This window comes from Dipodomys ordii, unplaced genomic scaffold, assembly GCF_000151885.1.
Source record: "Dipodomys ordii isolate 6190 unplaced genomic scaffold, Dord_2.0 Scaffold151, whole genome shotgun sequence".
Taxonomy (NCBI): Eukaryota; Metazoa; Chordata; class Mammalia; order Rodentia; family Heteromyidae; genus Dipodomys; species Dipodomys ordii.
In genome coordinates, this window is record NW_012267367.1 from 5,569,940 (window position 1) to 5,595,599 (window position 25,660).

A 25,660-nucleotide genomic window follows, 5' to 3' on the forward strand; every position below is an offset into this window, starting at 1 on the left:
TTTTAAACAGCAGGACTTTAGAGCAGAAACTGAATTCCTGGTGGCAAGAAATCAAACATGCTTTCAATAATTCAGTAGAATATTATTTCAAAGGCTAGTGTTTATAATTGAATTACACCAATATGAGGCATTTGTTACATGATATATAAAAAAGTAAAAAGTATAAAAATAAGAGTATTCTCAAATTTTGTCAGGACAAGATCACTTTGTTTTAATATTAGTAAGTCATAATCAAAATAGTGGATGCAAAGGTCAAATGCCATTCTAAAACATATTATTTTAACAAAAACATAGAAAAGACCCACATATTGAGTCTTCTATATAAATGACTATTACTTTCTTTTTGTTGGCCCCCACTTTATCCTCTCTATTGTATCTTTCAGCACACTGAACAAATCATTTAGTTATTCAAAGCATAACCTCTGATTGTCTCATTCTCTACATGGGTACAAAAGGACTTAAATTGTGTTAAATTTAAATTGGTACCAAGCAAAATAAAGAGAAAGCTTTGGGGAAAGTTTTTCTTGAAGTAAAAAGAAGTACATTGTATCAATTGGCTTCTATTTTGAGATTATAGTGTCAGTCTGTTCAGACCAAAACGTTGTCAAAGGCAGAGAATTCCTCTTCTAGATAGTCATTTGCTTCATATAGAGATTTATTGTTTAAAGTAAGCTTTTTTTTGTTATTTATTTGGTTTTGCTTACAGCCCAAATAATTCTTGATGGAATCTTTGTTAAATCTAGGCAAAATACTCCCAAAGTTTATGTTATAAATGTCATTTGTATAATACCTTTATTTAAAGATATTTAACATATTCTGCCTATATGCTTTTTCCATTCTTGATGAAGACTGGATGGAGAATTGTTGCTATTAGCTGCTTTAAATGAGCTCCTTAGGTGAGGCATCTTTCCTGTTTGACTTCATCATCAAGCACAGTGCTTAATGCCTTAAGCCAAATTGTTTTGTTTTACCAAATGGAAAATATTATTTTAATTTGGAATTAAATTAAACTCCACAGTTGGAATAAAGTTATCCCAAAGGCTGGGTTAAGGACTTGGTCACTAAGACTGTGGCACTATTGAGAGATGTATGATAGTTCATGGGTTGGGTCTTGAGCAAAGTTAAGTCATTGGGTGAGTTTTTTGTTTTGTTTTTTTGTTGTTTTTGTTTTTTGCCAGTCTTGGGGCTTGAACTCAGGGCCTGGGCACTGTCCCTGAGCTTCTTTTGCTGGAGATTGGCACTCTACCACTTGAACTACATTGCCATTTCTGGCTTTTTCTGTTTATGTGGTACTGAGGACTTGAACCCAGGGCTTCATGCATGCTAGGCAAGCACTCTACCACATTCCCAGCCTAGACGAGTGTCTTGATGAGAATGTTGAGACCGCAGATACTTGTCTCTTTTATTTTCCATGAATTGAACAGAGCTCCACTGCTGTGCTCTCTTCCTTTTGTGTTGCTATTAGTGGAAGTAGCTGGGCCAAGCAAATATAAACGGAAGCCTCTGAAATCATAGAGCCAAAATCAGCTCTTCCTCTTTTTAAATTGCTTTTCTCCAGTGTTTTATAATAGTGATTGAAAGCTCGCCAGTACAAAATTGATTCTCCTGACTTTGTCTAATTAGATTTCTAATTTTTGTGTCTTAGACCTAGTTCATGAATTCTGATGTATGATCATCTGAGGAGAAGTGACAATTATTATCTTCTTCCTGTTCCCATGCAGTGAAGCTTTCTGATCCTTCCTCAATGAGTAAGTGCTGTTGGAGGGTTCAGTTCCTAATCTTTTCTTATATCCTATTGTTTGTGACTCCCTGAGGAGTGGCTCATTTGCTGTTTTGGGAGCTGCCATAAGATTACTGCATAAAAAAATATAGTCTCGGGGCTGGGAAGGTGACTCAGTGGTAGAGTTCTTGCCTTGCATGCATGAGGCCCTGGGTTCTATTCTTCAGCACCACATAAGCAGAAAAAGGCAGAAGTGGCACTGTGGCTCCAGTGGTAGAGTGCTAGCCTTGAGCTGAAGAGCTAAGGGACAACGTTCAGGCCCACAGTTCAGGCCCCATGACCGACAAAAAAAATGCATATATATATATATATATATATATATATATATATATATAGAGAGAGAGAGAGAGAGAGAGAGAGAGAGAGAGCTTCCCTAATGGGACAGATAAAGATAATAAGACTATGGTTTTGCAGTGGAAGGAAGGTAAGAAGGAAGAAAGGAAGACAGGAAGAGAGGAAAGAAAAAGAAGGAAGGGAAGAAATATATATGTCCTTTCCCCAGAAGATAATCTTCACAGAGATAAGAACATGTAACCATTATACAATCTTTTGTTAAATACTTCTTGTGAAAATGATACTTTTTTTTGGTCAGTCCTGGGGCTTGAACTCAGGGCCTGGGCACTGTCCCTGAGCTTCTTTTTGCTCAAGGCTAGCACTTTACCACTTGAGCCACAACACCACTTCCAGCTTTTTCTGTGCATGTGGTACTAAGGAATGGTACCCAGGGCTTCATGCATGCAAGGCAAGCAGTCTACTACTAAGCCACATTCCCAGTCCAAAAATGATACTTTTTTACCTCCATTGTTTTTAATCTATTGTTTCCTTTTCTCCCTTACATTCTCCTATTGTGTTTCTTTTCTTAAATGTATTTGGTGGTACTGGGGATTGAACTCAGGGACAATAACTTTGTGTTCTACCATTTGAACCAACCCTTCTTCCTTTGTATCTGATAAGTACTAGAAAAGATTTACTACCTCAGTTGCTTGCCATGAATACATAGTGTCTTCTGGAAAAAATAGGAAATAGATGGTCAGATTATTCTGCTTAGTTCTTTTTCACCAAGACAGGTAAGCTGGTTCAGTAGAGATTGGCTGGGAGTCCTGAGCAGATATGTTTTGTGTTATTCTGCTCCATTGTTAAATGCACTGCTCAGCTTAGATCCCATTCTGAAAGATCTTCAAAGGAACTAAGCATTTTACAGCGATCTGAAAGCAGTCAATCCTTGAATGGGAAATTGTGACATTGCAGAATCACTAGCTTTATTTCAATACAGAATATGAACAAAGTGGCATTTCAGAATCATTTGGCTCATCTTTGGTGAACTTGATCTTGCATTTTACCCACTTTAGTTTAGTAAGAAAGTTTTGGCCAAGCCCAGAGTGGTGGGTCATACTTGTAATCCTAGCTACTCAGGAGGCTGAGATCTGAGGATTGTGGTTCTAAGCCAGCCCTGGCAGGAATGTCTGTGAGACTCTTATCTCCCATTAACCAGCCAGAAAAATGGAAGTGGTGCTATGGCTCAAGTGGTAGAGCATAGCCTTGAGCTGAAGAGCTGAGGGACAATGCCCAGCACAGAGATCAAGTCCCATGACCACTACCACCACAACCACCAACAACAAAGAGAGAAAGTCTTGGCCAAATGAAGAAAAACAACTCTAATACTGGCTTATTCTTAGGCACAGACTGGTCACAGACTGGCATTCACTGGGCTGTGTTTTCCAAATCTGTAGAGTTGTTATGCCACACAGAAAACTAGTCAGACTGTTTATTTTTTCACTTTTTCACTCTGATGTGGTAGGCTAGCCTCTGCTTCCTGTCTCTGTGCTGGAATTGCACATGAGTAGGGCAGACAGTTTGGTTTTGATGATTTTCACTATTCTCTCTCTTTGTCTCTCTTCTCCCCCCTCCCCTTTTTGCCTTTAACTAAGTTTGAAATATTCCTATCACATATAGAATTATGCTAAAATGTTAGTTCTTGTGACTGAGAAAATGAAGAACATATTATTTGGAATACATGGTGAATTTTGTTCAGTAAATGAATATACCCTATGAACTTAGTGCTTACAATATCAAACAACCTTCCAGAGAGAAGAAATGTAATTTATAGTGTGACCAACCATATTTGTGTGAGGGAATACATTGAGTATATTCTGTATTCTGATTTAATATGTCATTTCTTCTCATCTGCTTGTCTTAGGTTTGTTTTACCTTTTTATTTTCTTTCTTTTTTTTTTTTTTTTTTTTGGGGGGGTCCGATCGTGGGCCTGAACTCTGGGCCTGGGCGCTGTCCCTCAGTTCTTCAGCTCAAGGCTAGCACTCTAACACTTGAGCCACAGCGCCACTTCCGGCTTTTTTCCTTTTTGCTTATGTGGTGTTGGGGAATCGAACCCAGGGCCTCATGCATGCAAGGCAAGTGCTCTACCACTGAGCCACCTTCCCAGCCCCTACCTTTTTATTTTCTCCCTAGGATCCTGAAAAGGGAGCTGTGATGATTGACTTGAGACCTTTTTTATTTTCTAACATAGGTACTTAGCTGTAAACTTCCCTCTTAGCAGTAATACAGTTACATCTATTCCAAAATTTTGAAAATGTATATTTCCATACTCATCTATTTTTAAATGAATTTGACTAATCTAGAAATCTCATAAGTAAACTCATATTTGTATGGAATAATATTCCATAGAGTTTGTAGATTTTTTAATCACTTGCCTATTTTAAATGTTGTAATTGACATTGTTATACAAATAATGTTTCAGGGGCTGGGAAGGTGGCTCAGTGATAGAGTGCTTGCCTTGCATGAGGCCCTGGGTTCGATTCCTCAGCACCACATAAGCAAAAAAGAAAAAAAGCCGGAAGTGATGCTGTGGCCCAAGTGGTAGAGCACTAGCCTTGAGCTGAAGAGCTGAGGGACAGTGCCCAGGCCCAGAGTTCAGGCCCCACGACTGGACCCCCCCCAAAAAAAATAATGTTTCAGTCTCTTCTATCTTTCATACAAATAATGTTTGAGTCCCTTCCTTCCTTCCTTCCTTCCTTTCTTCCTTCCTTCCTTCCTTCCTGCCTTCCCTCTTTCCTTCCTTCCTTTTTGTGGGTCGTGGGGCTTGAACTCTGAGCCTGGATGCTGTCCCTGAGTTCTTACAGCTAAGGGTAGTGCTCTACCACTTGAGCCACAGCACCACTTCTGGTTTTCTGGTGGTTAAGTGGAGATAAAAGTCTCATGGACTTTCCTGCCTGGGCTGACTTTGAACTGTGATCCTTCGATCTCAGGCTCCTGAGTAGCTAGGATTACAGGTGTGAGCCACCTGTGACAGGCCAAGGTGTAGCCCAGGCAGGTCTCGAACTCGTGATCCTCCTGCGTCATCCTCCTCATAGGTTACTTGTGTGCACTACCAGCTCTGTTTTCAATTCTTTGGGATATATATCTGGAAGCAAAATTGCTAGATCATGTGAAATTGCCATACTATTTACTATTTTTCATAATGGTGTTATCAGTTGTCATGTTGTTAATCTGTTGCGGGTACTATTCTCTCATTTCATTTCCATTTTAAGTTTTTCATTTTATACATTCTTATTTGTTAATTTCTAAATTCTCATTTTATTCTGACATATCTTCTCTGTCACAAAGACTTTGAATTGTTTCAACTGTTTTTGCGATTGTCAATTGAAATACTTTATGATGGCCTCCTTAACAAATACTTTCGTTAGACATTGTAGCTTCTCTTGTCATCTCACTATTGGCGTACATTGGTTGCCCTTTTTATCCAGTTTGAGATCTTCCTGCTTTTCCATGTGATGTTGAGTTGTTTCTGATTGAAACACAGATGTGTGTATATTTTGTTAGGAATACTGGGCCTCTTTGAGACAGCTGGCTTCCTTTGACACAGGGGTCTGGCAATGGAAAAGAGAAGGGAATTCTTGTTACTCATCCCTAGGGTAGCGTAACACTATATGTTATCACTGGGCCTCCCTTGAGAACCTTGGGGTAGAGGTGGTTCCTTGTTACTAGTACAGGGCTAGGAACTGCAGGGGACATTGGGCCTTGAAGATATCAAGAGAGGGATAGGAATAGTAAATAGTGGAAGACTCCCATGATTACTTTCTACAGTACAAGGCAGATGATCTCACTTATCTTTTGCTTGTAATGAAATCCTTACTCTCCCATAGGCCTCCTCTGAAACCACTCCACTGAGGAGTGAATGACATGATATCCCATCACTGCTGGTGAGGGTGGAAGACCAAATTTCCCTTATGATCTTCACTGGCAGTATGCAGATGTTTGTAGCTATTTACAGGTTAATGCTCTTCAAGTCCAAGTCTAGAATGCATATGATACATGAAAATTCTGGAAAATAACCATTATGGTGCTTCTTGAGTGCCAAGGTTTATAGCCAATCTTCTTTCTCCTCTCCATTTTTCAATCTCCTTATATTTCTTATATGCTGGAACTCAGAGCCCTGAGCTTTTGTGGTTAAGGCTAGTACTCTACTCCTTGAGTCAAAGTTCCACTTCCCGTTTTTTGTTTGTTATTTGGAGATAAGAGTCTCATGGACTTAACTTGCCCTGGCTGGCTTTAAACCTTAATTTTTGATCTTATCAGCTTTCTGAGTAGCTAGGATCACAGGCATGAGCCACAGGTACCTGGCAATGCCACATATTCTTTTCAAGAGATATGTATGTATGTGTATCAGATTTATGTCTCAAGTCAGCATGAGTTGTAGGTAGTAGGTTCTGCATCACCCTTCAACAACACATTTTGTTGTTGTTGTTATATTATCTAGGTAAGTCTACATAAACCCAGTAGCCAAGGCTACTCATTCTGATAATTGATCAACCTTTCCACGGTTCAGTTAATTTCTGTGTAATCTAAATAGCTAGAGACTACTATCTACAATTGCATAAAACTATACAATATTAGCTTGTTACCTTTTTTTTTTTTGTCAGTCGTAGGGTTTGAACTCTGGGCCTGGGCGCTGTTCCTTAGCTCTTCAGATCAAGGCTAGCACTCTACCACTAGAGCCACAGAGCCACTTCCGGTTTTCAAGTGGTTTATTGGAGATAAAGAGTCTCACCGACTTTTCTGCGGCTGGCTTTTAACTGCAATCCTCCTATCTCAGCCTCCTGAGTAGCTAGGATTATAGGCATAAGCAACTGGTGCCCGGCTAGCTTGTTACTTTTGAAAAATTTTTTTTAGCTTTAAGTAGTTGTACAAAGGAGTTGCCATTTAATAAATGTGAGAAAAAGCCTCTTTTCTATCAAAATAGTTTGCTTCCTTTGTGTTAATCTTGGGAGAATCATTTTCCCTTGTTAATTACATTTTAGTTACAGAGATCCTTTTCCTGAGCACTTTAAGACAGCCTGTTTTAAGCTCCTACACTTTTTTTCTTTTAAAAAAAATTTTTATTGTAAAGATACTATACAGAGGATTACAGTTACTTGAGTAAGGTAATGAGTACACTTCCTGTTGAGCATTGTTACCCCCTCCATTGTTTTTCCCCTACTATCCCTTCCCTCCCTACCTTCCCCGAGGTTCTTTTTTAATTGTGATTAAGTGATCACATAATTTCCCAAATTTCACAGTATTGTGGAATAATGATGCTCATTTAAAGTCACAAGCTCATTCTAACTTTCCTGGAAGCTCCTACACTTTTAATTACTCCTGATAATTAAGCCACATTCTTTTGTAGACCGAACCTGAGTTTAGCCAATGTGAACATAGAGGTAGGGCCTGCATGAGGGAATAATAAAAGGAGCAACCTCTATTCCCTTGCTTTCCGTTTTTTGTTTTGGCTGATGGCACATTTTTCTGCACAAGTCAACTTGGCCTTGCCCCGTTCCATTCAAGTTGGCGTTTCTTAATTTTGTAGAATATGCATTGAATTTCCAGATTGCTTTCCCCACTCGTTTCTTCTCTTCATTTGTCTATTCTCCCTCCTTCCTCCCCTTAGCTTGTGATTAATTAGCGGAATTTCGTTGGGAAAAGATGTCTCAATTTCTCATGTGTATAATGGGAGTTAAGACAACCCTTGATGGGTAAGAAACGGGAATTAAATTAGAAGTAAAAGCATTTCCGTGCAGGAGAAGCTACAAAATGCGAGCTACTAAGGTCGTCTGCCTAATGGAGAATAACCCCACGCTTATAAAGTCAATTTTTGGTCATTAAGCATTCAATCGATGAGTAAAGACTCAAGCAGGCAGGCGTAGGGCGCGTGCGCAATGGCTCCCGCCCCCCAAGGAGAAAGAGCTTGGAAGGACTAGGGAGGCGTGGCCTCGCTCAGTCCCTCCCCGCGGGTCCGCCCCTCGAGCCCGACCTGCGCATGACGTCACGCCAGGCTTGCCCTTCCGCTTCCGGCAGCTCACGTTTCTCTTTCTTCCTGTCCGGCTGGAAAGATGGCGTCCCGCAAGGAAGGCACCGGCTCGACTGCCGCCTCTTCCAGTACCACCACCGGCGCAATAGGGAAAGGCAAAGGCAAAGGCGGCTCTGGAGATTCGGCCGTGAAGCAAGTGCAGATTGATGGCTTGGTGAGTGGAGCCCCGGGGTTGAGGCGCACGTGGGGAGCGGAGATCCCAGCCGGGTCCCGCCGGGTCCCCCCGGGCTGGTGGGTCTGGGCCACCGCTTCTCACGACGCGACCGCCTTCTCCGTCCTCTGGTGGGGGGCTCGGGGCTGATCAAAGCAAGTTAGGCTCTGGTCGCGTGGCAGGTATTTGGAGTCTTGTTTTTAGGATGTTTAGGAGATGGGAAAGAAACCTTACTGAGGTGTTGAAGGATGTAGCAGCTTAGTTTAGGCTGTGGGGACAGGAGAGGAAAGGACATTTCCTTGCCTGTTTACTGGGCTTCTGACAGATGAAAACTTCTCAAGTGCAGACTTAATGACTTCCTGAGTCAGTAATTCAGGAGCTTTTTCTGAAACCTCAAACTTGGAATAAACTGTTTCGGAGCTACCAAAGAACTCTATAGAAAATAGTCTTACATGTTTCATCCTAAAGCTACATTGTCCTTTTGTATTTCAATTAATTTATGTTTTCTCCCTGTGTGTGTGTGTGTGTGTGGTAGTGTGTGTGGTACTGGGGTTTGAACTCAGGGCCTCACGATTGCTAGGCTGGTGCTCTACCGCTTGAGCCATGCTCCCAGCCCTATCTTCCACTGATTATTAGTTTTGTGTGTGTGCTGGTACTGGGGCTTGAACTCAGGGCCTCACGCTCTCACTTGGCTTTTTGTTGTTGTTGGTCTTGGGGCTTGAACTCGGTTTGAGCACTGTCCCTGAGCTCTTCAGCTCAAGGCGGGAGCTCTACCACTTGAGCCACAGAGCCACTTCCGGTTTTTTCTGGCTTATTGGAGATAAGAGTGTCATGGTCTTTCCTGCCTGGGCTTCCTTTGAACCTCGATCCTCAGACCTCAGCCTCCTGAATAGCTAGGATTACAGGCGTGAGCCTTGGCTCACTTGGATTTTTTGCATTTCTGGCATTTACAATCACTTGCCATACCTTCAGTTCTGGCTTTCACTGAAAAGTTAGAGCAGAGTCTTCCTGGTTGTCGTGAGCCACTGATGTCTAATTGGCACTGATTATTAAGGTAAGAGTTTGCTTCCTTCAGCAAATACATGCCTGAACAACTGTTACAATACACTTTCAATCATTGTTAGAATCATAGTCCAGTTTTATTCTTTGGAAATGAAGTCTCATGGACCTTTCACATTGGCTTGAATCTCCAGTTCTTCCATTGTGCCACTGTACCAAGCTATGGGAAAACAAGATGGTCTCATGAGCTTTCTGCTCAGGCTGGCCTTGAACTGCAGTACTCCCATTCTCAGCCTTCCAAATAGCTAGGATTACAGACATGAGAAACCAGCACCCAACTTTCCTGAGGATTCTTAATAGTAAGTAGTTCACCCAGTCATTGTCTTAACACACAAGCACTTACTCATAGTTTTTACCTTGGCTTCTCTTTTCCTTGACAGTGAATGTTGAAGAACATCAGAATTTGGAGTTTGGATTTTTTCCTTTATTGTTCCTAGATAAGATCAACCTGATTCTCATGTTGATCCTCTATAAGGTTCACTTTGTTCCCCAGATGAGTTTAAGTCTGACTCTTACTAGAATCTCGCTACTCTTAAATGTCTTCGATGGCACCGATAAAATGCAGGGCATCATTGGCTTCATCAGGGAGCTTCTTAGAAATACAAACAGAAAGCTTCAAATTCTCAACCCTGCCCTGCCCTACTGAGTTAGGTTGCAGTATATTAATATTTGGAAAGCAGTGATCTGAATTTTTTTTTGGGGGGGGGTGGGTGATAGTCTAGTGGCTTGAGCTCTGGAACTGGGAGCTGTCCCTGAGCTTTTTTGCTTAAAGATAGGTCTGCATTACTTGAGCCACAGTTCCACTAATGGCTTTTTGGTAAATTGGAGATAAGAGCTTTACAGACTTCCTTTCAGACCTGGCTTAGAACTGCAATCCTCAGATCTCAGCTTCCCAAGTAGCTAGCTAGCATTACAGGTGTAAGTCACCAGCAGCCTGCTTGGTCTGAACTTTTTATAATGGTGATGGCTAATACCGTTTCTTTTGGCATATGATTAGGCATGTTTACTTAATGATTTTCTGTTAATGTATTCTTCCTTTTTCGACTTCTACAGGCTAAGGTTGAAAACATTTGTACCCTCCATTGTTCCAGTGCTTAAAACTAATTGCCACTGAAAATGGCTACCCTCTAAATTTTATTTTCCCTCCCTTTCTTTTGCCTGCCTTGGGGCTTGAACTCGGCCTGGGTACTGTTCCTGAATCTTTTTTCGCTCAAGGCTGGCACTCTTTCACTTGAGCCACAGCTCTGCTTCCAGTTCTTTTTGGTAGAGATTGTAAGTTCTAGCCCAGAAAACCATACGGACACAGAAAAAACAGTTTATTGCCAGCCAGGGCTGACAAGGCCATCTCTCCTACGGGAGAGGAAAAAATGGCGCCCGTTCTTTGTTCATGTTCTATGTTGTGGGGGGAAGGAGGGGGTGTCATGTTTATATTCCAGGGGGCTGGGAGTGGGAAGATAGGAAGTTCTCTGTGTGCATGGCAGGTTTTTTGTTTTTTTTTTTTTTGATTGTAACAATTACACTTAGGCAGCATTCCTCAATGCAGCTGGGGCTAGGGGAAGTAAAGTAGGAGGACCCGCCAGGGCTGAAGGCCAGTTGCAGTTAGGCCTGGCCAGAGAGGGGCCTGAAAGAGGAGCTAATGACCTGAGATGGAGGGTATGTTAACAGAAATGAGTGTATCCTGCCCAGGATCATTTTGGACCATGATCCTCAGATCGCTTCTTAGTAGCTAGGATTACATGTGGCATTATTTCCCCATTATTTTTCTTTTCTTTTTTTAAATTTTTATTTATTTTTTATTGTGAAAATACTTTACAGAGGGGTTACAATTACATGGGCAAGATAATGAGTACATTTCGTATCAAGCATTGTAGCCTCCTCCTTTGTTTCCCCTTCCCATCCCTTCCCATCCTCCCTTGGCCCCCCACCAAAGTTTTAAAGTTCCTTTTCGACATAACAACTTGTACTTCTCATTGTTGCGGACGGGTCTACCGGTATCCATATTTAAACGGCTTGTTTTTCCCCTTCCCCTCCACAAATTATACCGACATCAAATACAGTGAAAGCAGGGGTTATACTGTGGGAGCAACAAAGAAATTCCCCATTTTTTTCAAAAGTAATTTTGTTTTACATTGTTATAATACTACAAATGTTTTGTTAGCCACTTTATTCCTTTAGTTTTTCAAGTAAGGTATAGTATGTTATTCATCAGTGGAAAAAGTAAGCTCAAACAGAGGTCAGTTCTTGGTGTCTGAAGCTTTTTCTTTATTACTTGTTTGTTTTCCTTCTCATGGTAGGAGGTCAACTTCCTAAGCGAGGACCCATGTCAGGTTTGTGTACTGCAATGATTTCCAATTGTCTGGAACAGTGCCTGGTACACAGAAGGTGTTCACATACTGCAAAAATGTTAATTTTAATCTATTATGTGGAAATTTTGTTCGAGGTGAATTATGAGGGAGGAACTGTGCTTTGTAGCATTGTGGGTATTTGTGAGAGCATTATGTTGAAGAGCACAGTTGAGGCTAGAAAAAGTTTTAGGAATTCAGTGTTTTTCATCTTTTTGTCAATTTTTTTTTTTAACAAAATTCTTTTCTTTTTTTTTTGGGTCCAGTTGTGGGGCCTGAACTCTGGGCCTGGGCGCTGTCCCTCAGCTCTTCAGCTCAAAGCTAGTGCTCTACAACTTGAGCCACAGCACCACTTCTGGCTTTTTTTTCTTTTTGCTTATGTGGTGCTGAGGAATCAAACCCAGGGCCTCATTCATGCCAGGCAAGTCCTATACCACTGAGCCACCTGCCCAGCCCCAAAATTATTTTCTTTAACACAGTTTTTCTTTATTTTTCTTTCTTTCTTTTTTTTTTGGTCAGTCATGGGGCTTGAACTCTGGGCCTGGGCGCCTTCCCTCAGTTCAGCTCAAGGCTAGCACTCTGCCACTTGAGCCACAGCACCACTTCTGGCTTTTTCTGTTTATGTGGTGCTGAGGAATGGAATCCAGGGCTTCATGCATGTGAGGCAAGCACTCTACCACTAAGCCACCTTCCCAGCCTGACAGTTTCTCTTTAGAAGAAGGTTTTTTTTTTCTTTCTTTTCTTTTCTTTTTATAGTTGTACAAAAGTTCCATGCCAGATGATGAGGGCCATGCATCTTGATCCGTGCCACATATTCTTTCTTTCCTCTCTTTCCCCTTCCATACCTGCCCTTGAGTTACATAGTTCATAGTTTTACATAATCTACAATGAATATAATGACTACATTTGTTCGCCCTCCCTCCCTCCTTTTGTATAAACTCGCTTCTCCCTCCATTGCCCTTTCACTCCAGACATATTGCTGCTTCATGACATTGATTTTGTTAAGCAGTTCATTAGTTGTATGGAAGAGTTACACCTTTGGACTCCTCCCATAAGGTATTTTTTTGTTGTTGTTGTTGGCTATGGGGCTTGAACTCTGGGCCTGGGCGCTGTCCCTCAACACTTCAGCTCAAGGCAAGTACTTGACTACTTGAGCTACAGTACCATTTCTGTTTTTCTAAAATGGTGCTTCATTGGAGATAATAGTCTCACAGACTTTACTACCTGGGGCTGGCTTTGAACTGTGATCCTCAGATCTTAGCCTCCTTAGTAGCTAGGGTTACAGGCATGAGCCACCGGTGCCCAGCTGTCATTTTTCTTTACAGGATTTATTTGAAGAACTGTTACAACATATACAAACCATATAGTGTTCTTTTCCACTCATAAAGTGGTAGATTTGGTATAATTAAAAAAAATTGAGAAGGTGATCACTAAGTCATTGAGAGGCAATGCTTCACAACAGCATCTCAGTCAGGGCCACACATGACTGAATACAACACAATGTAAATTGAGGACCTATAACTAGTATGATTCTTAAGTCATGCATATGATTTGGATATAAAGTGTCCTATAAAAGGTTCACATCCTAGACTACCTTCAGTGAAACAATGTTCACTGGTCAGACCTTGAGAAGTGATTATATTATCAGGGCTTTGTCCGGATTAGTAGACTAATCTGTTGGTAAGATTCATAAGAAATTAGCCATATTGGATGATAATTCTCAAGATCCCTTGGAAACAATTATAGTCTATTTCTTTTTTTTTATTTCTTTTATTGTGAAAATATTGTAGAGAGGGGTTACAATTACATGGGCAAGATAATGAGTACATTTCTTATCAAGCATTGTAGCCTCCTCCTTTGTAGTCTTTTTATTTCTATAGTAAATATCTCCTAAAATTGAACTTCAGTGCCTTAAATAGTATTTTTTCCAGTTACATTTTGTTGTTGTTAAATTTATCTATCATACCCTTGATTTCTAACTATTTTTTCTTATTTTCTTTTTATTTAATAATTTTACTAGCTTTTTATTTAATAATTTTATTTGCTGAGGATGAAAGTCTAGTCAAGTAGTCTCGTTTATGATTATTTCTGACTTTAGTGTAAGTTAAGTTGAAGATTAAATTAATTGCAGCTTTATCTTGACTGTTGATGGTTTAGTTTTACTTTATAGTTAGTCAAATAAGATGTTCTTGCACGTAAATAGTATCTTGTATAGTTAAAAAAGAGCATTGTTGATAGGAATGGATGTTAGCTGAATCATCCATATTATTATATGATAAGAAGTTGATGGCTAAAGGTACAAAACAAATGATCATGGAGCTTGAATCATTAGAAATGATTATACAATTTTAGTGATTTAGTAGATTTTCATTCTTATACACCATGTATTTTGTACAGATGATTCTTGACTTAACTGTGAAATTGCTTCCCTGAAACCCACAGTAAGGTTTAATGCTGTAAATTGACTTGGACTTAGTACCAGTCTGCTGAGCATCTTCGTTTAGCAGCTCTTGTTTATTTCCTTGAAGGAGTCAGGGTTCCCTCTGTTATTCACTACATAGCACTTTATCCATGAAAAGATCAAAATTCCAAGTTTGGTTTCCATCGCTTTTATATCGTCATAAAGTTGAAAAGCTGTAAAGTAGTAACATCATAAATTTACACTACCATTGTAGATTATAGCATTGAAGCCATACAACTTCAAGAATAATAGGACCATTATTATCCCCATTTTACAAAGGGATACATGAGGAGGAGAATGCAAATAGGAAATGTGTTTTGATTATGGCAAGATGAGGAAATAGAAATTAGGCGCAGAGTAATCCATTACTCTCCATTCAAGTGTTAAGAAATGTATTTTCTTAAACTTTGATCTTTTAAATATGTTCAGAATTTCATTTTGTCGTATCTAACTTAGGTAATTTCTTAGATGAAAGTTTCTGATTTTAGCCCTTGCATAAAAATTTGATTTTTATTTACTTCAGTTAATTCATGAATTTGTTTTTGTGAAATACTTATCTAAGATACTTTGCTGTTATTTCATTTGGCAAGGTATGAAATAATATGTAGAAGTTAGATAGCTTTGTTTTTCTAAGTTACTACTTTAAAAATACCACTCTTTGCCAGGTTCCGGTGACTCACACCTGTAATCCTAGCTACTTAGGAGGCTGAGATCTAAGGATCACAGTTCAAAGCCAGCCTGGGCAGGAAAGCCCGTGTGACTCTTATCTCCAATTAACCAAATTGGAATTGGCGCTGTGACTCAAGTGGTAGAGCACTTACCTTGAGCTGAAGAGCACAGGGACAGCACCCAAGCCCAGAGTTCAAGCCCCATGACCGACCAAAAAAAAAAAAAAACAAACCCAAAACATGGTTTATATCCTTTATATCTTTAACTGTCAAAGTATACTGTAGTGTGTATACTCATCTGTTAGGCAACAAATTGTACTTCTGCTAAAATTACAAGGTCTGAAGTGGATATTTTTGTTAATATAATATATTCAACCCAGACATAAAAGAAAAAAATAGATTCAGAAAAAGCTGATAATTCAGTATGAATTTAGTCATAATATGATTTTTTTTACCCCTTGAGTGTGAATTTTGGCATAAAAATTTAAGATTTTATCTCCAAATTGCATTTAACCTAGTCTCAACACTTGTATCCTGATGATTAAAAAAGTGAGATTTTTCTTCTCTGTATCTTCTGTCCCTAACTGGTTTCATTTCATTTGACAAATGTTTATGACACAACACAAATGGACCAAAATATGACTTTTTTAAAGACAATATATGTTCATTGCAAGGAACTACTGGAAAAATCCATAAAGAAAGAAAACCAACAGAAAAAAGAAAAGTTTTTTTTTTTTTTTTTTGGGTCCGGTCATGGGACCTGAACTCTGGGCCTGGGCGCTGTCCCTCAGCTCTTCAGCTCAAGGCTAGCACTCTACCACTTGAGCCACAGCGCCACTTCTGGCTTTTTTCTTTTTGCTTATGTGGTGCTGAGGAATCGAACACAGGGCCTATGGCATGCAAGGCAAGTGCTCTACCACTGAGCCACCTTCCCAGCCCTTATGTGTGGTTTTTAAACAGGTCAGATTGCTTTCCTGAATAGTTCTATAATACCATTTATCTTCTATCTACAGAGTATGCAAGTGTTAAACCTTGCCTCCATTGCCAGCTGAGTGTTACAATTTTTAAGAATATTAAAAGATTCCATTTTAAACATTAAGTGTGCACGTTGGTATGTTTGTTGCAGTTACTCAATTCAGTAACTTTTGTGTTCATTAGTGATTCTCTTGGCTCTTCCTAAGCCACTAGGACCTGTGGTACCATCTTTTGATTGTTCCTTGAGGTATTCCTTGCATTCTCTGGAGATCACTTACTTAGTTCTTTTGAGTTTATAACTGCATTGCTTGTATTTTCTGTTTATTGTTTTCCATCTATTACAAAACCCTCACATAACTGGTTTTCAGGCTTCATTTTGGACTTACCTGTCACAGACAATGTCCCTGAGTACATATCTTCTTAAAGGACAGCTGTAGTCCTAAAACTCAAAAGCTCTTTGGAAAATCACATTCCGTACAAAATAAAATTGGATTTTCTTTTCTGCTGTTTAGAGTTTCTCTTTATTTTTTAGAGAAAGAAAACTACACACTATACATTTTACGCAGAAATACGGAGTTAAAAAAAATTTTTTTTTTGAGTCCGGTCGTGGGGCCTGAACTCTGGGCCTGGGTGCTGTCCCTCAGCTCTTCAGCTCTACCACTTGAGCCACAGTGCCACTTCCAGCTTTTTTCTTATGTGGTGCTGAGGAATCGAACCCAGGGTCTCAGGCATGCAAGGCAAGGGCTCTACCACTGAGCCACCTTCCCAGCCCGGAACTAGAAATATGGTAATCGAACTGCCCTCAAATCACATGAAAGTCTTCTATTTCAACAGTGATCATCAATACGATATATTTGGTAATTGGTAACTTATAGCAGTTCTGAATTTTTGTTTTCTTTCGTATGAGAGAAAATAAACTTAGTTTTAGCTAAGCATTTTTATCATTGATTTGACTTAAGTCATTGATTTGACTTAAGTAAAAATATGTATGTGTGGGCAAATTTGCGGGTATGTACGTATAATAAGCATATGTGGTTGGTAGCATGGGAACGTACAAATTAAAATCCTTCTCAGTTAACATTAACCATGTTTGCATGTCTGTACATTTAATTGAGTCAGTGTACTTTTTTGTAGATTATTTTTATGGGAGAAGTGCCATTCTAGTGGATTTCTTGATGCTACATTTCCCTTCCCATTTTTAGGGAATTTTTAGTTGTTTTAACTTAAGAATGTGGACCATCAATGAGCATTAGATCCACAATAATAATAATGAAATATGTCCTCTCCAACTCAAATATTATAGAGGTGATATTGATTAAGTATATTGAAGTATTGTAACTAATTCCATATGTGTCAGAGGCAAAGTATCTTTTTTTTCTGGTATTGAAGTTACTTAAATTTCTTTCACATCAAAACTTAACAGCAGTGATTTAAATCCCATTTATTATTTGACTCAGCCAGTTATGAAATGGAACCCCTATCCCACTTGAGCCATAAAATGTGTTAAACTTAAGACTAATACAGCTTTCTGCTTTTTGAATTTACATTTTGGCAATAACTACCTTCTTTGTTCAGTGTTAGAAAAAATGATCTAGGCTTAACAAAATAAGAAAACTGCCAACTTCACAGATCAGTAAGTGAAAGAAGCCAGCATTAAATGAAAATCTAGATATTGATTTTACAGAATATACTAAGGGGAGATTTTGTGGCATTACGGATTCTTTGAGAATAAAATTCTTTTACAGTAATAGCAGTTCTTTGACAGTGATTGATGTGAGAAATTCAGGCTGTGGGCCTTACCTCCCAGAAGCTGCAAAACTGGAATAAAGCCAGCTAGGAATTGTGTGTCCTGCCTGGCCTACTGTTCAACTGGTCAGCACTGGTTCAGTTTGGGCTTTTTGCAATTTCATTTCAGATTGTAAAAAATAAAACATAAACACAAACTCTTGGAGTTTTTATTTTTATTTTTAGCTCTTTAAGTTAAAAAAATTATTATAAATGTGATGTACAGAGGGCCTACGGTTATATAAGTCAGGTAAAGAGTACAGTCCTTTTTTTTTTTTTTGTCGGTTGTGGGGCTTGAACTCTGGGTTTGGGCGCTGTCCCTGCACTCTTCAGTTCAAGGCGAGCACTTTACTGCTTGAGCCACAGTACCACTTCCGGTTTTCTAGTGGTTTATTGGAGATAACAGTCTTATGGACTTTTCCTGCCCGGGCTGGCTTTGAACTGTGATCCTCAGATCTCAGCCTCCTGAGTAGCTAGGATTATAATGCATGAGCCACCGGCGCCCAGCCAGGTTATTAATTTTTTTTAAACTTCTTTTAGTTCAGTTTGGACTTTGCTATTTTATTTCAGACTAAAATAAAACAAACATACACTCTTGGAGTGAACCTTGCATTGATACTTAGCACTATGATCTTTAGCTAGCACTAGATTTACTTAATTTCTTTCTTTCTTTTTTTTTTTTTTGGTCTGGTCATGGGCCTGAACTCTGGGCCTGGTTACTGTCCCTCAGCTCTTCAGCTCAAGGCTAGCACTCTACCACTTGAGCCACAGTGCCACTTCCAGCTTTTTTCTTTTTGCTTATGTGGTGTTGAGGAATCGAACCCAGGGCCTCATGCATGCAAGGCAAGCTCTCTACCACTGAGCCACCTTCCCAGCCCACTTTTTCTTTTTCCTTTGTGGTTTTTATTTTTTAATTTTTGTGTTAGCTGCACTGGGATTTGAGATGAGGGCCTTGCACTTACTGTTGGTAGGTAGATGTTCTGCCACTTGAACCACACCCTGAAGCCCATTTTGCTTGAGTTATTTTTCTAGTAGGTTGTGTTTGTATGTGTGTGTGAGCATGTGAGTGTGTTGTGGCAGTCCTGGAACTTCAACTTAGGGCCTCATGATCTTTCTCTTTTCTTTTTTCCTTTTTGGTCGGTAGTGGGGCTTGAATCTGGGTTTGGCACCATCCCTCAGCTCTTCAGCACAAGGCGAGCTCTCTACTGCTTGAGCCACAGCACCACTTCCGGTTTTCTGGTGGTTTATCGAATATAAGGCTCATGGATCCTGCCTGGGCTGGCTTTGAAACGTGATCCTCAGATCTCAGCCTCCTGAATGGCTAGGCACCCAGCCTCATGATCTTTCTTAACTCTTCCTCATAGCTAGTATTCTGCCACTTGAGCTATCCCTCCACTTAAAGCTTTTTACTGGTTAATTGTATTTAAGAGTTGAGGGCATTTCACTGTGTGGGCTGGCTTTGAACCTGATTATTAGATTCAGTGTGCTGGATTCAGGAGCTAGGATTATAGGTGTGAGTCATGGGTGCTAGGCTTGTTAAGTCTGTGCCCTGCTGACCTGCACCATGATCCTTCTTAGCACTTCAGGTACAACAGGTATGTACTGCCCCACTTAGCTTTTATTGGTTAAGATGGTAGGGTGAGGGGGTGTCTTGTTAACTACAACAAACCATGTTAAGTGAAGTAAGCCAGGCTCGTGGTGACAGATAGATGCATGTTTTCTCTTACATGTGGAGAAACTAGATGTATAATACAACAAAGCATGGTAACATTTACAAGGCTCAATGTGTTTACACACAAATAGACTGAGGGAGGATATACTTAGAGGAGGAATCTGAAGGCTTAACTTCTCTGAACAGTTAATGTACTGTTTATAGATTCCATGTTTTGTGGGATGGACAAAGGGAAGGCATAGTAATAGACAGAAGAAGATGAGAAATGCAGGCATTGTATTCAGTGTACATTATGTAAAAATTGAACTATGTAATTTGAGGGTAGAGACTAGAGGAGGAAAATGGGGGAAAACAAAGGAAGGGTGACATTGACCAAGAAGCATTACACTCATACCCTGACATATGGTATTGTAACCCTTTTGTACAACTACTTAGTAGTCATAATAATAAAAGAAAAAAAAGATGGGGAGGGGAGTCTTATGACTTCTTTGTCTGGACTGCCCTCAACCCAGAATCTTTTTGGTTTCTTCTTTCCAAGTACCTAGAATTACAGGTGTGAGCCACTCTACCTGGCTAGCTTTTGGTTTTCTAATTTTCCTCCCCCCCCCTGTTTTTCTGTTAGATGTCCAGAAAGAAAAGTAATTCAGAATTTGTTATTTTTTAACTGTATAGTTCAGGATGCAGCCTCAGTTCTCCTAATGAGTTCAGCTTTATAGTTAGGTTTGAAATGGTAGATTCTATAGTTCTAAACATTTTGTTTTGTTTTGTTTTGTTTTTTGGGTCCGGTTGAGGGGTCTGAACTCTGGGCCTGGGCGCTGCCCCTCAGCTCTTCAGCTCAAGACTAGCGCTCTACCACTTGAGCCACAGCGCCATTTCTGGTTTTTTTTTTTGCTTATGAGTGCTGAGGAATCGAACCCAGGGCCTCAAGCATGCAAGCCAAGCGCTTTACCACTGAGCCACCTTCCCAGCCCAGTTCTAAACATTTTCAACTATCCCTAATTACTTTAGTGAGTTTTTCAGCAGATCGTTGGTTCATTACTGAGACAGGAAATCTGCTTTTCCTGGTGCATATTCACGTTAGTAAGTAGAGAAAGCTTGTTGATTTATTTGGGCACAAGTAAGGCTTCTAAACACTAGACTTAATACCCAAAAGCTGCCTCTTAAACAATGATCATCCAGTAATTTGTAGAAGTGTGTTTGGTGACATCTGAATAGAGTTGAAGACTAACCACACCAACAGTTTAAAGTCAACAGATGCTCTTTGACTTAGAGCATGCTTGTATTTTTCATTTTTTTTTGTCTTTTTTTTTGGTCTGTCATGAGGCTTGGGCACTGTCCCTGAGTCTTCATCTCAAGGCTAGCACTTTACCACTTGAGCCACAGCGCCACTCCTGGTTTTCTGGTGGTTAATTGGAGATAAAAGTCTCAGCTTTTACTTCTGCTCTGCTAGGCTGATTTTGAACTATGGTCTTTAGATCTCAGCCTCCTGAGTAGCTAGGATTACAGGCATGAACCACTGGCACCTGTTTTTTTTTTTTTTTGTCCTTTTAAATCTACTTAACTGCTAAAATACAAATTACTAAAATACAAAACATATGTCATACACAGGGTTATATATATATATATATATATATATATATATACATGCAAACAAATTGACTAAAGGACATTATACTTAGGGGAGGGATCCAGTGGTATAACTTGTATGAACAACTTAGTGAACTGTTTAACAAAATGAATACCAACCAGGAAGCTGAAAGATGTTCTTGGGGGTGGGGGACACATGAATAGAGGGAGGAAGGTTGATTAAGTTCACTATGCATTATGTAAAAACTGAACTATGTAACTTGAAGGTAGGGGTGAAATGGGGGGAAGGTAGGGGACAATGATGAAAGCGTATTGATGCATTGTACTTGTAACTTGACTTCTGCAATTGAAACCTCTTTGTGCAGCTAATGATAAAAATAAATATTAAAAAATGGGCTTACCATGTATGCAGTTGGTAATTTTTTTAGTTTTAAAATGATTTATTGTCATAAGTTTGTATATTGAAATAAAATACAAATATTCCATAATGCAACTCAGGATTACAAAGCATTCTGTCAAAAATACATGAAACATTTATAAAAATGTAAAACAATGTAATTCTTCTGTTTTGATTAAAATGTTTTACTTGCCGGGTGCTGGGGGCTCATGCCTGTAATCCTAGCACTCAGGAGGCTGAGATCTGAGGATCACAGTTTGAAGCCAGCCTGGCAGAAAAGTCCCTGTAAGACTTCTACCTCCAGTGAATTAATGTGTCTCCAATTAACCACTCAAAAGCTGGAAGTGGTGCTGTGGCTCAACTAGTAGAGGGTGAGTCTTAAGCACAAAGGCTCAAGGACAGTGCCCAGTCCCTGAGTTCAAGCCCTACAACTGATGACTCTACAACTGATGACATTTATCCTGAAGAACAGAAAGTAAGCTTGAGTTCATGTAGCTCATTAGTTACTCAGCAGGCTGAGTGAGATCCATAGGATTTTGGTTGAAAGTCAGTTCAGAAAAGAACCAGAAAAACTAACAAAAAGCTGGTCTGGAGAGATGGCTCAAGTGGTAGAGTACCTGCTGAGAAAACTAGTTGAACACTTGGTTGAGTTCAGGTCCAGTATGGTGACAGAACAAAATAGAATGGAAGAAAAGGATATTTTCTTGGAGTATATGGCAGAGCTGTAGGGGATGTGTAAAAATACCTTTTTTCTTTTTCTTTTTTAGTTAGCATACTTCAATAATGTGAGAGGTTTTTCACTGAATATAAGGTTTTTCATTGTGATAATAATATACTTGCATACAGAAATTGGCAGTCTTGAATTGTGTAATGTTATTTTAAAATACAGCTGATTCTGCTGGTAGAGTGGCTTTATTGTTACTGTTACCTATTATTTTAGAAAAGAAAAAGGAAATGTGTACCACTCTTAGTCTTCGTCTTAGGCCTGTTCCTATTAAAATACAACTCGTATACTTTATGGAATTAGCATTTAATTTAAAAGGTTTGACATCTTTTGAAATAATGTTTATTAGTATTATCTTACCCTAGGTCTTCATAAGGATAATGGCTTACTCTTCTTTCTCATGTCTAAGAGCTACTTCTTGGGTCCCCTTACTGAGAATTGCCTCCCTGTCTTTCATAGTATTCCTTTCTCTTCATGCTTTCCAGTCTGTAACCACATCACTTTTTTTAAATTGTCATTTTGTATAGCAGCTCTTAAAGTATGAGTATCATACACATTCTTTTAGTGTCTCCAAGGTCAAAACTATTTTCATAATAATGCATACATATTATTTGCCAGCTTTACTAGCCTTTGTAGAGGTTTCCAGATGCTCAGTGATGTGTGGTACGATAAAAGATTGAATGCAAAAGCAGATCTGATAACCCATCTGTATTCCATTAAGTCAAATATTAAAAAGATTTATGAGAATGTGAAACAATGTAATTCTTCTGTTTTGATTAAAATGTTTCTTAAAAATGTAAATTTCTAAAAAGTGTGAAACTCATTTTGAGGCCCTGATTAAATATTTTTGTTTTGGAAAATAGCTATTTTTCAAAAAGAAAATGTAGTTTATGTTAGCATGTAATGTTTTATTTTTAAGAGAAATAAAAAATTTAATTCTTTAGTTATTATTATTATTATAATTATTTTGAGTCCTGAGGCTTCAGTTCAGGATTAGGGTGCTTGCTGTCCCTGAACTTTTGTATTCAAGGCTAGTGCTCTACCACTTGAGTTACTGCTCCACTTCTAGCTTTTTGGTAGTTAGTTGTTAATAAGGGTCTTAGGGATTTTACTGCTTGAGCTGGCTTTGAACCGCATCTCAGCCTCTTAAGTAGTATACAGGCATGAGCTGTTGGCATCCAGCAAAAATTTATTTATTTAGTTTTTGCTGGTCCTGGAGTTTGAACTCAGGCCTGGGCACTGTCCTTGAGCCTCTCTGTGCTCAAGGCTAGTGCTCTACCACTTGAGCCACAGTGCCACTTCTGGCTTTTTCTGTTTATGTGATACTGAGGAATTGAACCCGGGCCTTCATGCATGCTAGGCAAACACTCTACCACTAAGCCACATTCCCAGTCCCCCCATTTTTTAATTTTTATTTATTTATTTATTTATTTATTTTTGTCGGTCGTGGGGCTTGAACTCTGGGCCTGGGCGCTGTCCTTCAGCTCTTCATCTCAAGGCGAGGCTCTACCACTTGAGCTACAGCGCCACTTCCGGTTTTCTGGTGGTTTATTGGAGATAGGAGTCTCATGGTCTCTCCTGCCCGGGCTGGCTTTGAACCGTGATCCTCAGATCTCAGCCTCCTGAGTAGCTAGGATTACAGGCGTGAGCCACCAGTGCCCGGCCATTTTTTTATTTTTGTCTCTGGGCCTGGGCACTATCCCTTAGATCTTCAGCTTAAGGCTAGTGCTCTACCACTTGAGTCACAGTGCTACTTCCTGCCTTTTCTGTTTATGTGGTGCTGAGGAATCGAACCCAGGGCCTCATGCATGCGAGGCAAGCACTCTACCACTGAGCCACCTTCCCAGCCCCCAAATTTTAATTTTTGATAAGTAGTTTTCAATATAATATAGTTCCTTGGGACTTTCAACGGTTTTAAAGATTTTTTTAATTTTAATTTTTATTATTATAAAGATGTTCAGAGAGGTTAACAGCTATATAGGTCAGATGAGTACACTTCATTTTGGACAATGTCACCCCGTCTTTCACTCTCCCTGCTTTTGCTTCGTGAAGGAGAGGGCCCTGTGGTACAGTGTGGGATATATTTGGCCCTTTCTTCCACTTACTGTTACATAGCTCCTTAGAATTTTTTTTTTTTTTTTTGTCGGTCGTGGGGCTTGAACTCTGGGCCTGGGCGCTGTCCCTCAGCTCTTCAGCTCAAGGCGAGCACTCTACCACTTGAGCTACAGCGCCACTTCCGGTTTTCTGGTGGTTTATTGGAGATAGGAGTCTCACAGTCTCTCCTGCCCGGGCTGGCTTTGAACCGTGATCCTCAGATCTCAGCCTCCTGAGTAGCTAGGATTACAGGCGTGAGCCACCAGCGCCCGGCTTCCTTAGAATTTTTTGATCGATAGGAATGGCTCTTCATAATAAACCATTTTGATCAAGTCAACAGTTTATGTTAATGAGATAACTTAGAATGTGGTTGGTCACTAGAAAGACCAAATGATTAGTGAATTTTTGTTGCTTCATGAATTCTGTGATGGAGGTGGGTAGACAAGAGAATAATCTATTAAAAGTCTATGAAAACTTGAACAACTTTGTTAGCTTTGTTTAGTGCTGGAATTTTGAATGTTTAGGGGTGTCAGACAGATTTTGACTTCTTCCCTTTTAGGAAGGGTTGGAGATTTTAGTCATCTTTATTAACTCTTCAAATTTTAGTTGTACTATCTTGCATGATGAATTTATGTGGATATTTTAAATGGCATTTATATTTTACTCTGTATTGAGAATATTTGTGTCTTAGAAATTAGATCCTTTGTTGGTTATAGACTTTGAGGCAAAGCTAGCTTTTTATATTTCTTTAAGGCCAGATACTTAAAGCAATACTATTGTATATTTTGTTTATACAAGGTAATTAGCTTTGCTTTTTCACATAATCTGTTCTAAATAATAAATAACAGTTCCTTTTAGGGAAATTTCAGTAGAAGAGATAACTGTTTACTATATTGAAGGTTGGAATTTCTTGCTCAACTTGAGAGAATGCAAATCTCAGAATCTGTGAGATGGTTGTAGAGACTGACCTATACAGACAACATAATATATGAGGAAATTAAATAGTTTAATCAGTTAGACTGTGAATGTGACATTTTCAGGAAGTGCTGGAAAATTTGGTAGTTTAGGTTTCTGCTGGCTAGTTTACTTGTATACCTTGAGGCATGATTTATACAAGAATCCTCACTTCCCCACTAATTTAAACAATTAAGAAAACCTAGTCAGTACTAGTTTATGTGTCTTGGGGTGAAGTCATAATACTTAAGTCTTATTTGCTCCAGAAATATTAATTGCTTCTACTAAGAATTTCTAGTGTTCCTTTAACTCTCAGTTCTATACTAGAGAAATTCTTCCAAGTAGGGATGAGTTCCCTTATCAGGGGTGATGTTTTTGCTTTTACAAATGTTGACTTTTGAGTCTGTGTTACTCACTATCCACACTTTTTAGCAGCACTGGAAGTCTTTTTTTTTTTTAGGTTCAGTTGTGGGGCCTGAAATCTGGGTCTGGGCACTGTCCCTCAGCTCTTCAGCTCAAGGCTAGTGCTCTACCACTTGAGCCACAGCGTCACTTCCGGCTTTTTTCTTTTTGCTTATGTGGTACTGAGGAATTGAACCCAGGGCCTCAGGCATGCAAGGCAAGCGCTCTACCACTGAGCCACCTTCCC

General features: G+C 39.5%; 1 protein-coding gene across 1 annotated transcript in view; it reads left to right on the forward strand.

The window, feature by feature from the left end:
* The first annotated feature begins 8,125 nt into the window (after positions 1-8,125).
* Eif3h (eukaryotic translation initiation factor 3, subunit H) overlaps positions 8,126-25,660 on the forward strand; it is an 86,292-nt gene continuing 68,757 nt past the window's right edge. The window contains exon 1 of the mRNA XM_013032238.1: positions 8,126-8,296. Within this exon, the coding sequence (XP_012887692.1) occupies positions 8,165-8,296 (132 nt within the window). The 5' untranslated portion in view covers positions 8,126-8,164. The remainder of the gene's footprint in view (positions 8,297-25,660) is intronic.